The following is a 16,248-nucleotide window of genomic DNA, read 5'->3' as shown; positions in this document are numbered from 1 at the left end:
GTGTACTTTCCAGGAAAAAAACCCCAAACTTCCTTCAGAACTTAAGTATCTCAAATGACATCTCAAACAAAGAAAAAGCCCCAAAGATTACTTCGAAAACAGTCCTGTATCTAACAAGTTTATGCACTGAATACTTACTTAATTTTCCATCTCTCAAAACCATTAGGAAAAATGAAAGAAGGAAAAAGTTACATTCTTAGACAGTAAGAACAAGTAACAGTAACAAAAGCGATTCTTTATATTGTTGCAACAGGTTCAAAGATCTACATCTACAGGCAGCAATAAGAAAGTATGGTTTCCAGTGAAAGGCTCACGAACGAACCTCAGCTATTTGTCTTTAGCAATTTCTAGCCCATTTTTCTCAAGCCCAGAAAGCCTTGGCATCGCCTCAGCACATTTCCTCATGCAATCACATATGGCCATGCAAACAGAATACTTCTCTCCTTGAAATCTGTAATTTGCTGTGACTGTACGAGCGAAGATCTAGGCTTCTCACAATCCAGCCCAGTTAACACACCCCTGGCTTCCCTATAGCTGAGTTATGTGCAAATGGGATGCCATGCCCCACACTAGCCAGGTCACAGCCCCCAGACCGGGCGCCTGCTCCAGGCTGCCCAGCTGCAGCGGGCGATGGCCTGCCTTACTCAGTTGGCAGAAGCCTTTAACGCAGTGCAAGCCTTCTCTTTGCTAAGTCTGCATTTTGCTGACACTGTCTGTAAACTAGGAAACACAGACAGTTTTACGTTTCCTGACTACTGTTGGTTGACCTGAAGTATTTCATGCCAAAGTTGATGGGCACACCAGTGGCTTCTTCAGCAACTGCTGTTTTCTTTCCTTTCTCTATTGGTGTCCTGCTGGCACCAATGAGACGTACATAGTTTAATAAAAGCACAGTGATCACACATCTGCTTTTGCTTCTATTAGCAGCTCTGCCTAGCTGTCAAGATGTTGAAAACCTGTTAGTCCTAATTCATTACCTAAAAATTGTACGAGAAACAAATTTTAGTTTTGTATGCGTACCGCTACCAGTGGTTAAGTTTGTACTTGATTCTGAGGGAAAAATCTAAGACCACTGTCAACGACACTCCCATTCTCATAAAATGACCGTGGTTGGCATATTCCCATCCACGCGTGGAAGCTCAGTTTCCATGTAATATGGCTACTACGCTGTCAAACTCAGGACTGAGTTTATGGCTGCTTGGAGGTGATTACAGATAATTTGTGAGACTTTGGGGTATATTTTCATGATAATGTGATTTGGTCACTGCAAAAGTTTAGTTTAATTCAGTTTAAGACTGCGTTCTCATAGAGGGTTTAATTACCTATTGATCTCAGCTGAACTGCTGCCCATAACCATAGTAGACACTTTTGGTGAAAAATCAATAGCAATATTAAGTCTGTTTTCAGTGTAAAGAGTCTGATTGGACTGTGGGCTAAGGAGGTATGTTTTCTGTGTTATTGTTCTTACTCAGATTTTTTCAGCTGGATGTTTTCTTGAGAACTGTACCTGAATCCAGAAGCTGTTATCCATACAAACTGTTCCTGTTAAAGTTTCATTTAGAACAACACTTTTAAATGGGTTAAAATTTGCAGTTCTGGACCTGACATTTTCAGCCACTTTGGTTTGATCTGCCTTGTGATTTCCGCAGAACAAACCTGCAGAAAGGAGGAATTTACCTGGTGCTGTACACCAGTGCAGTGAATTGTTCCATACATTTTTAGTGGTTTTGTACCGTCTGAAGCCAATTCTGAGTGAGAAAAGCATTCTTTACCTAATCCAATTAATTTAGCCAGACTAAGCAAGAAAAATGAGGTCATCTAGATTTTTCTTTGTTTGTTTGGCTTACATGATTAAGGAGGAAGGGACAGAAATGATATTCCTTTTGGAAGTAAATTCAATTCAATAGTATTGAACAACTTTTATGAATTTCAAGATATCTTTCAGGAAAGCATTCCTTATACATTTTCATTTATCATTCTGTGTCTCTCTAAACCCTCTATTTTTAAGTTACAGTGGCTCTGAAATTGGCTTAAACCAAAACCATAACTTTCATGAGGCTCATTAAATGGTAAAATACATTTTTCACTTTTGTTTGTAAAACTGGTATTAAGTTTTTAGAACTGGTACTAAATTGTTCTCAGTGCTCAACAATATTTTACTGCATTTCCTCCGCATATGAGCTATGACAAACCACAAGGGAGTTCAGCTATGAGATCTTTGTTAGAGAAACTTTACTCACACAGAGCAGTTTTGCAAAAAATCTGATATTCTCAAGGTTTAATGTTTAAATTTCTTATTATAACACTTCTGACTCTACTTTTTCTCACATCACTGATACTCTTGCTACTTCCTGGCATGCATGCTCTATAGTTTTCATACTCTTAACTTCTTAATCTTTGAGCAGGACAAGAAAGCAAAACCATAGATTAATTTCATGTAGGCTAAGATCTCAATCCAGTTGATGGTACTTGAAAAAGCAATAGGAAAAATACAAGCATCTATATTTCATTTAAAAAACCCACAATCCTATTTAAACAAAAAGCTTGGGAAGGATCAGCAAAAAACAATGATGAATAAAGAAGTAAATGACCCTGTGGCAGCTTTAACATTTGTATGACGATGACAAACAGACAGCAGTTAGTCTAGGCTATACTCCTAAAATTCATTTCACACTTGCTTTTAGTTTTCAGATTACTATTCACTGAATGTGCCCAGAAAAAAAAAGCAGCTTGTTATTACACATAACAGTTGCACAGTATGGATGAACAGTGCACTTATAATTACATATGCACAAACATGATGGAAATTAGTATTACTGTAGATATCAAAAGCAAACAGATCTAATTAAAGAAATAACTGCAACAAACCCAGATGCAACCCAAAACAAAAAAGGACAACTCCAAATCTATTGAATCCTTTGAATATTAATTACAGAATTCCTAACAATACACTGGGAAAGCTCTCTTGGAGAATTCAGTTTACTGTTTAACAGTTTCTGACTAATTTTATTAACCTGTACATCTGAGAGGATCAACCCCCTCTGGGTTTAATTAGAAGAAAATTCAATTTAAATCTAAATGTCAACAGTGGTTACTAATTATGGCAGGGCCCTGGACGAGACATCCAGTCTGTAATCAGGCAGTTCTCTGCTAACAATTAACAGTTTCTTTCTGAGTTATGAGTGCATTAGGATATTCCTTTTCCTAAATAAATATGATTCAGCATGGGACACGAATAATATTAAGAGCACCTACTGCTACGTGCAGACATGCAGAAGAGTTGCCAAATTAAATTACAGAGATTTCTTAAACATATAGCTGAATAATAAGCAGCTACAAAACTAGGTCAGGGTCGCAAGCAGTCGACCACAGCCCCTCCCCCCAACATGCAAAATAAATATACTCACTATCTCTGAATAGAAATCAGTCTTTTGTTATGCCCTTTGTCAGGAATACGTTACTGCAAAATGATATTTATTTCCACAGTCTTCACAGCTGTGAGCAGGACTGAATTAATCTTTCGAGAACTGATTTCATCTTCAATTTCATGTTTATGATTATGAAATGTAAATGCATTACTTTAAAGAAAAAAATGACAACGAAAAGCATAGATGTGAAAAGGCAGCTCCTTACCTACTGCTTCCACTTGCCCTGTACTAATGAAGAAAATAGTCAACTAACTCTTAAATAAAAACAGACATTATAAAAATGCATTGTAGAAAATGAGTATAAATATGAAAACCGGCGAGACATCTAAAATGAAATAATTTGGAAATCTATCCTGAGCAGCAAATATGTGACTTTAGACAAGAGAATTACCAGAACACAGAAACATGACCAAAACTAGGGTGAGGATAAAGGGTTTAGTCATTTAACTTCAAACCAGCCCCCGCACTCTCAATGCCACCACTAAGGCCATTACTGAAAATGCTGATTACACCTGAGCATTGCTATTTCTCAGCTTGCTGATGGCTTTTTTCAAAAAAATTACAATAGTCTTTTCTAAACCATTTCGTTCTGATGACCTACTAATTAATTACATCCATACCCATAAAGTAACTGGGCTTTGTCAAGTTGTTGACAAATTTGTGTCATTTCATCTTGGCCAACCATTGTGCTCAAATACTCTAGGCAAACATATTATGAGATTTGTTACTGGTAATTTCTAAAAACGACTGTTTATGAGAAGGAAAGCAGAAATCAGAGGAAATCTGTATGGAAATATAAAGGCAGTTCTATGTGTAGTTTTAGTGGATGTAGTATAACCATAACAATCAAACATGCTGGTCTTGGGCTGCTCTTTGCTAAACAGGAAAGCTGTTTTCTTTCCATGCTAAAAACCAAAACAATTTAAAAAAAAAAAAAAAAAAAGCCCACTTCTGCAGGGAATATTTTAAAAATTATGTATTGGACTTTATTTTAATCATATTTTCTTTGAAACATTTTTTGACCAAAGACTGCCAAGTGGCAAGTGAACATCATTGTTGATAAATGCTTGTGTAAGATGCTATAATTACAGCTTCAGATTAATTCTTGGTAGTGAAGACATACAAATTACTTAGGATGACGTGAATAGAGTTGTTTAATTTAATTTAGCCTTACATTTATATTTTTCAAATTAAACCTTAAACCTGGAATCCCTTTTGCATGTGCTTGACTTTAAATGTGTAAACAGTTTTATGCCCTCCCTAGGGCTGCTTACAGAAAAAAAAGGTATATATGCATACATGTATGAAACACTTCTACATGTGTAAGCAGGTGCTTAAAACACCTCTATTCAAGAAAGCACTTGTGGATATTAAATACTGCATATTATGTATATCATGTAAGGCTTTCCTGAATAATGATACATCAAGCACATCTCAAAATTAAGCATCTGCTTTCCTCTATTTCTGAACCGATATGACGGTTTTTCTCTATAATGAAAGGATTATGCACATTTTAAAGTATAATGCAGAACACGGTTCTTAAAACCTTATGATGGAGTGGTTGCAGAAGATGTTCCACAAATGTAACACTTGAACCTGACAAGAAAATTACGCAACCATGACTACATTTGGATGCACCAACCCAGATTAACCGCATGCTCTCCACACACACCAGTGCCTGTTGATACTGGCAGCTATCTATACAAATGAACTTCAGCAGTCAGATTGAAAGTGGGCGTTTTAAGCCTATTTTTGTCACAACGAACGTTAGATACCTGGCCTCCCTTGCACCACTGGCTTCACCCCAGCTTTTTTCACAAATGCATATCTTTTCTCAACCCAGAAAAAAGGGAATCAGGACACCTCCACTCCTAATCTTGCTGACCAAATGTGTGAAATTAGGCAGCACTGATAGCAAGAAATAATTTCCAACTGTCATCTGAAATTGTTACTTAGCTCTTGGGCATGGAGGGAGGAAAAGGCTAGAAATGACAAGGGACTTTCCTCCCTCCCTGATTAAGCTGTGTACAGGAAAAAAAAACCAAACCAAAACCAAAACAAAACAACAAATCCCCCAGATTAATTATGCCAAAAACGGACTGCCCAGTAAAAGGGTGACTCCACACCTAGAAGTAGAGGACTTGGTGCCCAGGTCCCACTCTCCCACCTCTTTATTTACTTTGTCCAGTGCCTCCTTCACTCTGGAATAACTGAAGGACCCCAAGCACCAGTGAAAATCTATGATTTATGTGATGTCCTTTTCCCCTCCACATTTGCCAGCAAATGGATGTTTGTTTTAGGGGAAAAAAAATCAATTTTGTAACTGAACTCAGTCCCCCTCCTCCAACCCCTGGGTGATTATTACACTTCTCGGGTGGTTAAATTCATGCATCTTTTAGTTTCATGCCTTGTAATACTTCCTGAGGCATGTAACAATCATACAGAAATACTCTGCTGGCTGTACTTTCTTATTTGGTTACAATCGTTGAGTGAAATTTTGGCCTCTGTGAAGTCAGCAGAAGTTTTGGTCTCCACTAAACTGGGGCAGGGCTTCACACTTCTTGTTTCTAAAATACTCCCTGTTTCCAGTTCCTTTAGTATCTCTGTTTTAAACTACTATTGCTAAATTTGCAAACTGTGATAACCAATGATGTATTTTGTAAGATCAAAATTTCAACATTAAATCCCAAGCTAAGGAACAAAAATAAACACTTCTATTTTCTGCCATGCATACTACAATGTGTAATTTAGAAAAATTATGAAAACACAATTAACATGATACTTTTTAGCCTTTGTTAGGCAAAGGCAAGTGTCTCTATGTATTTTCCCATCTCTGAAACAGTCTATTTCTCCTCCACGTTCAACTGAAGTTTTAGCTTAGATCTTTTGATAGTACCAAAAAGGAAGTTCTTTTAACCACAGCTCAATAATAAGGTGAATGGAAAAACAGTTGGTTTCCTTCTGCTTCAACTGTTTACCTTGATCTCTTTTAAGCAAAGAGAAGAGAAAGAGAGTGAGTCTGTATATATTCTTCATTACATAACAACCACAAGTTAAAAAAGAAACACAAACTTATGAAATGTTTTGTTCTCAAGACTGAACTTCTACAGTTCTGACTTTTCTAAGTAATTCTGCTTGCACCTCAAAACAAGACACTGAAGATCTTTAACTTTGCATATAAAAGCAATGCTAAAGGACTACTTAATACATAGCCATAAAGTGTAGACCTAAAGTAACATCATTGTAAACAAACAAAACTAAGGAGAGCTATAAATTATTCTGGGAACATCAAAGAGAAATTAAAAACAAGTTATGTGTTGGTAAAAGAAAATTCACATGATTTGGTAGGCATGAAACCTGGCATGACAATTCACTTGACTGAAACTTATCAGTAAAACCTAAATAGGAAAGACAGCCAGGAAGAGCAAGAACGCGGGCCTCCACATTAAAGGTATCATTTACATACTTCAGACTTACAAGCTAATTCAGGAAGGTTGTATTTGATTTAGAACCATATAAGTCTTCTATAGCTGCCGACACAGATGAAAAAATAGAAGGAGCAGGCCTCTAAAAAGTACTTAAAAGTATATGTAAATATGTAGAAAATCACACAGGTTTCTGAAGACATAAGCTGGTAGACTTCTGATGTGACTGATAAATTATTTTCGGAATGTCTAAAAATTACAGATCTATTCCCAACATAAAAAGTAAACCAAGCAACTTAAAATCGTTCCGTACCAGATCTCAGTATGACAGATAAAAATAAGCTGATCATTGCCTAAAACTGCTGATGGCCTATGTTAGAGCATTCACAAATGAATTTCAATTACAATGTGCAAGAAGTATGACGTATTTTTTCTCTGTAAAAAGTCAATGTGCCCAAATAATTTTAAAGACACTTGCAAACAAAACTGAGCAAAGTAGATATTTTAATGCAAAAGAATAATGAAAATCAGAATATAAAAAAAAATCTTGCAGTCATGAAAGGAGGATTTTTTTGTGAAAAAACACCCAAGCTGAGAGGAAAAGTAGTTGGAACAATTTCTTCTTTTATATATCTGGCAAAAGTGAAAATGTGGAAGCTTACAGAAGTAAATGCAAATTAGCAGTTTAGAAATGCAGACCAATGATTATGGAAGCCAGCACTCTGAAGAAAAAAATAATTTCCCGTATGGTTAAATAGTCATGAACCAAGATCTGGGCAATGGCACAGCTCTGGTCCCAAAAGTTCATAATGAATTGTGATGCAGAAGATAAGTAAATCTAATACATATTTCAGAATGTGATATATTCATCATTTGCTGTGACAACCAAACACTTGTGATTTCCTTTGTAACTATGTAGGTTACTAAACAGCTAAAGTGAAGTAAACCACATTTAATTAACTGGATCAGAGAGCTTATACCCAAGGGTTCAGATAGAATTGGCTCAGGAGATGTTGAAGCCCTCCCCTGATTTATTTTTTTTAACTAAATTTTAAAATACTGGAGAAGTTCCAGTGGACTGGGGACAAAAAACATAACATATCAATATTTCAGAAGCATAAAGAGGATAAAACCAGATAAGACTCACCTTAGCCTGAATGTGAAATCATCAAAACCTGTTAAATGCTGCAACAATAAATACTAAAAGGGCAGGTGAACTGATGGCATTGACTTTGATTCTATAGAAGAAGGGTCTTCCCCAAAAATATTTTTTTCATGACATCACAAGCCTGACTGGTGAAGACTGAATTGACATCATCATATAGTTGTATTTCTCTTATCCTTTAGATTTCATTCCACATTTTTTAAACAGCGTACAGACTCAATATAACCCATAATACACAGCAAAACCCTACTAACTGACAGTTCACTAAAAGAAATGCAAATGGGGAAATATCATTAACAGAAATGCTTCTAGGCATAACGTTCTCAACCTGATGCTATGCAGTATCTCTATCACTCACCCAGTAAATTTGGAGAAAATGTAAAGAGCTGATGAAGTCATAAATATCAAATGGGGAAGATGAGCTACAGAAAAGCATCTGGGAAGTGCACTCATTTGAACACAGCTTTGTACATGTTGCTTTTATAAATGAAAGATGGATGGCAGGCTGAACTGCAAGAGCAACATAGGAAAGAGCCATATAGGCAAGAGCAAGGGAATGTTCTGCTATAAGCAAGGGAGTGAGGAATGCTAGCAGCTCTACAAGTCACCTGTAACACCTATACTGGAATATCATGTCCAATTCTGACATGTCTACTCTCCAAGTAATACACTGAAGCATTAAGAAACAATCAGGGGCCAAATGAATGATTCAGAGTACCAGACTATGTAAATCCCATTTTCAATGATTGACTGAAAATAAGGTTATGAGATGCTTTCGAATCAAACTGCAAATACCAACTCAAGGAAAGAAATCTATGCTACTGAGGATTTCCTTCTCAATAAAAAATCTCAGAAAGAGTAAAAATTTAAAATTTGGAATGAGTAATTAATGTCAAAGAGAAAGCACACATATTTGATTGAGAACATTATCCCATGGAAGCAATTTACATAAGAACATGAAGTATTTTCCATAAATAGAACCTTTAAATAAAGACTATATGAACAAAACAGAAGTTCTGATGTAGAAGTTTCTCAGTGTGATTGATTTCTTGGCCTCTGTGTGCACATGAGTTCAGTCGATGTATGAGAACAGCACCTTATAATTCTAAAAATCTATGTCTAAGCCACAGATTTTTATTAAAGTTACCCACAAAAGCTGATTTATTACTGACAATGATATGTAGCAGCTCATCTGTACTGCTGAGTGTAACAAATTCAAGACGACAGGAGTTTTGTCAGGTAGACAAAACCTCAGCCAGGGTTAGAAAGCCCAGTGTTAGAAGTTGCAATTTGCATCCTCTCAGACTGCTCATAAAAGCTCTGGTATTATCTAGCAGTAGGTCATCCCCAAAGCTCAAACATCTGCCTTTTCCTTGCAAGCATGTGTAGAGTGACTCTACTAAGCAGTGACTCTACTAAGCGCCTGACTTAAACACCTATGTTACCACAGAGGAGATACATGACAACTTATAATGCCCCCGTTCTTTATCTTTTTGCTCAGAAGTAATGGCAACACAGCTCTCAAATCATCTCCAGCCTCTTTCACTAATCCCAAGCTAAGTAGATGTAGACAGTTCCTGACTGACTACCACCAAAACTGGTTTTAAAGAAAAAGCCCTCCAATGAGGGTGTTACCACAGTATTTCTATGTATCCTGTTCCAGCATTTCATCTCCCTGACTTGTACAAGCTGAGAGTGGTTATTATCTCTCATCCTCATCAGTTAATATTCCAGATCTTTCATTCTTGTTGCCTTTTTTTTTTTTTTTTCTGGCTTCTATCCAGTTTGTCTTCATCCTTCCTAGAAGTACTCCAGCTCTGTATGGATGAGTGCTAATTACAGCTGCAGAGTTTTTGATGGGAAACATATTAAGAGTTACAGAAAAATGTGGAGTCTTGAATCCTCAAAAGAAACCTAACATTTCCTGATGTCTGCTAGCAGAGGACACCTAATACTTTGAAGATTGAGGGTACATGAAGTTTGGCCTCAAGAAGCGGTAAAAAAAACACCAGTAAAAATATTCCTTTTGCACTCAAGTGCCAGAACTCCATCTGGTCCCAGGAAAGACCAGAGTGCAAAGAAGCAACTTATCTATAGAGCAGTTGGCTAAATTGCCTCAGTGATTGAGTAGACCTAATAGCAGTTTACACTATAAAGCATACAATGCATACTAAACTCACCACAAATGTCCAAAAGGTTTGACAAGGCCAGTTCACAAGGTCCTCTGATCATCCCAGCTATAAAATTTTTGAATCTAAAAACTTGAAAATACATGCAGGACAATTATAAGGTCAATATTTGGAACAGTCTTTTACATAGACACACAAGATAAACCAGTCTTTTAAGAAGGTAATTGCCACACTGTCACTGTGAGCAGGCAAAAATGTCAAAAAAAAATGTCCAGTTAGTGAGCCTGAGAAACAAAGGGGTTTGCCCTGCATAACTGACAGATCTCATGTTAATTGTTGTGCTTCATGCAGGCAATAAATAACTAATAAATCACTCTTGCATGGACTGAGTAACTGTCAATTGCCTCCTAAGACAAGCACTGTACAACTACAGAAAAAACATGAAAATCAATACCTCTGCACAATCCAGAGCTGGATTCAATATCTGGGATCCCTATTCAACATACAAGTGACATCAGGAAAAGGCAGTCTCTTCCAAGAACAATTTCACAGTACTTGGGCCTGAGAAAGACAACGATTTACTCAGCACTAGTAAAAAATGAGCACTTCTGGATGTAAGAATAAGTATAATTTTAGGCACCAGGGATTTTATGTTGAATAGTACATTGAGAAGTGCTTTCAAAATGGCAGCACTGTTGAGCTGGGTCCCAGCTTTGGGCACAGGTCTGAAGTGTTAGGGGACAGGACATAACGCATCATCCTGTGTAGCCTCCATCTTACCCTGGGCTGAAACAGTGTGGTGAAAATGATTAAAAAGTGTTCGTTTATACCACAGATGTCAAAGAACTTGATATTAGGGAAAACCCATATGTGAAGAACATATTATTGCACTGCTCCAGTTTATCCAGTTTATGTTCCTCCTTTAGCATGTTCTTAATTGTAAGACCATAAATATACTTCCTACTAAAGCTAAAAATCATTTTAGATTTTAAGCACTGCAATGTCTCAAAACTGTTCGAATTTTCTTCAAATTCTGAAATAAGAAACAAAACAGCTTTAATATTAATGTTTTCAAAAGGATGATGATGACTTTGGAGTTTTCAGTTAAGGAGCTACCTTGAGAAAACAGTAAGCTGCACAGTCTTGACCTTTTAAAATGTTCTCTAATATATCATGTAAAAAAAAGTACAGTATTAAATAAGAAATTTGTTAGCCTTCAGCACAGAGGCAGGTTTATTAGCAAACAACTAAGTGGAACAAAAAATCTATAACCCTGATCTTATTGAAATAATTACAGAATCTTTAATGTCCCAGTAGGCATATACGGAGAATAAGATGGAGCACACAGAAAGAGCACAGTAATGAAAACAGACAGAAATAGGCCATTCATCCTACCTTTTACTTAGTGCATACAAACGACTGTCAAAAGTATAAGACAACACAAAAATGATTACTGACCAAAAAACAGTCAAAATTTCTTTTGTACTATTAACTTTTAGGAATCTGTGGAACAGAACTAAAATCAAAGCTCACATTCCTGACTAGCATATTTTTTTTTCATTTATCTGCGTGTATAATTGGCACTTTTAAAAAAATCTGTGTAACACTCCAAAGTCAGTGTTAAATCTGTTTGAAGAGTATTCACTTAAAATTAGAAGAATCTCATCATTTAACTATTCATAATGTTGCCCATATTATATCCAGTACAGATTTAAAATACACTTTAATAAAGTTTGCAAAATTTAATCAGATGAAGAGAAAACACATAAACACATTCAGATATCACACCACAACCGACAGATCAGATGATCTGGCTAGCTCCAGTAGGCAGAACAATATGGCCAAGCTGGCAATTCTGTAGCAACCTTCTCTTTTGCATTTTCTTTAAATTTTATTTGGCCTCGACTACAAAATTTAATGGCACAGAGGGACTTTCTCACAAGCCAAAGCAAGAAACACCATGCCTCTGTGCTTCCTTGGAGCAGACTGGAAAGCAAAATCTGGCTCCTCCACCCTCTTCCCTCTGCCCCTGGGATGGGCTGAGAGAGTTGGGGTTGTTCAGCCCAGAGAAGGGAAGGCTCCAGGGAGATCTTCTTGTGGCCTTTCAATACAGAAAGGGGCCTGTAGTGACAGGACAAGGGGCAATGGTTTTAAATTGAGAGAGAGTAAATCTGGACTGGATATAAGGAAGAAATTCTTTACAGTGAGGTTGGTGAGACACTGGAACATCTTGCCCATTTCCAGTTGTAGATGTCCCATCATTAGAAGTGTTCAAGGCCAAGTTAGATGGTGCTTTGAGCAACCTGATCTAGTGAAAGATGTTCCTGTCCGTGGGCAGGGGAGTTGGACCAGATGGTCTTTAAAGGTCCCTTCCATCCCAAAGCATTATATGATTCTATGTTTTTATTGTCCCTGTAGCCCCAGTAAGATGTAACTGTTCTGGGTACAGACAGTAACCGCTTCTCTGGAAGACAGTCAAAATCTCAGCCTTTTATTGCTGCTCCCTTTAACATGAACATGGAGGGGGCGTAGAAGCTTTGTACAAGCTGCAAAACATTCATTGAGCTTTTGGTCTAAAGAACAGGAAGCCACCTTCCTCATCCTTCCTTTCTTCCAGGAAAACCAAGATACTATGCAACCCTAAAATAAACTAGTTATTTCCCCTTTCCTGTCTCCCCCTATATGCTAAAATTAGCTTCTTGATTTTCCTTTAATCAAACAATCTCAACAATGCTTTGACATTAACCTATAGTGAGCCTTCTTCACCCCCAAAAGGAAATCCGTAAAATTGGTTTTACCAAAGTGAATGGGATAAAGGTAAGTTATGTTTCTAACTTCACTTCCCACTGTGGGTAGCTACTGAAAGCTATTGAAAGCAACTCCCAGTTTACAGAACTCCAGTTCCTAGATGGCATTATAATAGAAATACCTTCCCAACACACAGGGAGAGTAATTACTGTTGTGAAGGAAAAGCTAAATTATATAGAATGCTTCACAGCATAATGCAATTGTGAAAACACTTCAGAAACACTACAATCTTCGATTTACATCTTCCACATTTCATGCATAATGCTATCTGTTCCCTTCTTTACCCACTAGTTGGGAGGAAATACTAACAATCTCACACATAAAAGCTGACCAAGAAATATTTTCAGGACAGCTGCCATTCCCTTTACTTTTTCCAGGCAGAAAGGAAGTAAGTCACGTTCTTGTCATAGTGGGAATAAAGAAGTTTTGATTGTGGCATAAGTTAGCAAAGGAAAAGGCTTCATTACACTCTCCTAATTCTACCAGGCTAAGATAACAAACATTGCAGAAATACATTTTAATTGTTCCGCTGCACAGTAAGTAAAGCTGCAACACCTTAAAGATGTGTCTATGCCAAATGCCAGTTTCAAATTCCAGTCCTGATTTCTTTAATATTTTAAACTATTTAGACTTTTTGTTTTTTAAAAAATATGGAAAGTACTTTACTTTTCAAAATAATTTCAACTCCCTCTACATATTGCAAGTTTCAATAACAACATTTACAGTTGTCTAGAGATTAAGAACTGTAACTTTATACCAAAAAAGAGGGGGGTTTAAGATCATTATGAGCAGGACTAGTGTTCTAAAGGCTCATATCCTCCTGTTCCAGGAACTGCTGTACTTCCTATGAGCTACCAGAGCCGTAATACTTCTCTCATCCTTAAGTACCTGCTGGCCAGTTGTCATTTGTATGGCAGCTCCTTTGCCCTGCTCTAGCTGTGCAGCAGCATTCCGAGGAAGGTATACATCCAACTTTGATTCTGCAGAGCATAAACTGCCCCTCCCTGTAAGGAAGCAATGAAGTAACCAAGTCATACTACACCATGGCACGGGAAGGAGAGGGGGAGAGGTGTTTTTGCTATTTATTGTGAAATGCCAAAGAAAAATTAGCATAAGTTACTTATTTGGAGATGATATGAAAATGCTGAATGGGAAATGAACATTATATTTAACCTAGCTACATGACATCTTAAAATTAACTTTTCTTTATTTATGGTGATACTGCAAATCTTAATGTTCTCTGTAGATGTCTTTAAATTTATGTTAGTGATTGGAACAAATTTTCACTATAAAGTTCTATGATACGTTCAGAGCCCTTTACCAGAAATTAAGTAGTAATACTACGTGCTATGATTAGATTACAGTATGTATTTGTTCTAAAGATGGTGACTTCATGCATTCTGAAATTTCTTATTACTTACTAACATGATTTTCAAGGTATATTATTCCCCTATTCTGACTGCGAGGGCACAAACCAAAACAAATACATAGTGAAATGCTTGAAATTTATTACGCAGCTTCTCAGCTGCTCATAATACTCCTATTAAAAATGCATAACAGTGTTCTTATAAAGGGTCAACATTGCACTTTGATTTAAAAACGAAAATGCTTTACCAAATGTTTTAGACATTTCTCTGTGCTGCATAAGGTAGGCAGAATTTCTGCCCCACTCCTTCATAAAAAATTAGGGATTTGTTTCTATTTGGAAGACAGTCCAGTCTCCAGATATGCACTAACAACAAGGTAAATATTTATACGTTATTATAGGCTTAGCTTACTCTAGTCAGGAAGGTTCTGTTCAAACCTTATGGGGGATGACCATCTGCCAGGGAATGGGAGTTTTTTAAAGTGGTGGCAAATGCTCCACAGAGGCATGGAATAAACCCCTACCTGGTTCCCATGTTACACTCCCTCTCCAGACACAACTGCTCACTCTGCAGACTGCGTCATCCATTTCAGGACACACCAGTAACAGTCTGCTCGGTCATCGGCCATTTCTACCCTTTCCGACCTTCCATCCAATGCCCTGCACTTTGCAGGATGTAGGCCTCAAACTACTCAAAATGCAGTGTGCCCTAAAGTCATTGTCACACAACTAATCATATATAGTTTACTAAGTTTCAGTTAGGCCATTGTCCTGTTTCAGCTGGGATAGGGTTAATTTTCCTCTTAGTGGCTGTTACAGTGCTGTGTTTTGGCTCTGATGTGAGAACAATGTTGGTAACACAGGGATGTTTTCAGTTTTTGCTGGGTGATTATACTGTCAAGAACTTTTTTGTTCCTTGGGCCCTGCCAGCCAGAGGGCTGGAGGGGCATGGGAAACTGGGAGGGGAGACAGCCAAGACAGGTGACCCAAACTGGCCAAAGAGGTATTCCATACCGTATAACGTCATGCTGAGTATATAAGCTGGGGGAAGAAGGAAGAAGTGGGGGACATCTGGCATTATGGCGTTTGTCTTCCCGAGTAACTATTACACGGGATGGAGCCCGGCTTTCCTGGGGATGGCTGAACACCTGCCTGCCCATGGGAAGTAGCAATGAGTTCCTTATTTTGCTTTGCTTGCATGGGCAGCTTTTGGTTTACCTATTAAATTGTTCTTATCTCAACCCTTGAAATAAGAACGTTTACATTCCTTGCCGATTCTCCTCTCCATCCCTCTGGGTGAGGGGGAGTGAGCAAGCAGCTGTGTGGCACTTGGTTACCGACTGGGGTTAAACCACGATCGCCATCTTCTGCACATCCAAGGCCTCTTTAGAGAGGAGAGCCTCAGAAGTATCATCAGCCAAAATAAATTGTTAGAAGTTATGACTTCATTCCAAAAGAGACTGAGAGTCAATGGATAATTTCTGATCCGGTCAAACCTTGAAGTACTCTAACAGATCTCATTAGTAATATCTCTGCAGAAGAACTGTATGATATCCCTTCACATAATTCTTCTTACAGTAAAACCCCTTAGAGTACTATCACAGCTCATAAGCCATCACCCAAGACAAACAAAGCAGGCAAGAGTTAGTGCAGATACCATTATCCTCTTGAGTTTTTTCTGATTTGTCTCTGACCTGTCTGGTTTCATTTTGTCACTTAACATTGTGATTGCAAGAGTAAATACAATGGAAACCCAGCCACTCCTCACAGAAAGTGTAGGTGAAGCCTGAACCTCCATCTCCACCTGTAACTCTGCTGATTTTAGCAGAGCTACACCAGAATTAGACTGGAGGGCTGCCACACGCCATACAGCCGGGCTGGAGCTCACCAAGATGGCAGACTCCAGCTCAGTTCATCTTCATTCAGA

The 16,248-nt window shown here is 37.7% G+C and overlaps 1 protein-coding gene across 6 annotated transcripts in view; it reads right to left on the bottom strand.

Annotated features, from left to right (window-relative positions):
- Window positions 1-16,248, bottom strand: part of TOX (thymocyte selection associated high mobility group box) — a 229,060-nt gene that overhangs the window by 149,876 nt on the left and 62,936 nt on the right. The window contains exon 2 of one of the 6 annotated variants that reach the window (XM_080380403.1): window positions 13,844-13,959. The exons of 4 other annotated variants lie outside the window; for them this stretch is intronic. In XM_080380403.1, coding sequence (XP_080236529.1) covers window positions 13,844-13,861 — 18 coding nt within the window. In that variant the 5' untranslated portion in view covers window positions 13,862-13,959. One more of the 6 variants, XM_080380404.1, reaches the window with a different exon arrangement.

Source organism: Falco punctatus, assembly GCF_963210335.1.
Source record: "Falco punctatus genome assembly, chromosome: 3".
Classification (NCBI taxonomy): Eukaryota; Metazoa; Chordata; class Aves; order Falconiformes; family Falconidae; genus Falco; species Falco punctatus.
The sequence above is the reverse complement of the archived record's forward strand: the minus strand, read 5'-3'. Positions and strand labels throughout refer to the sequence as shown.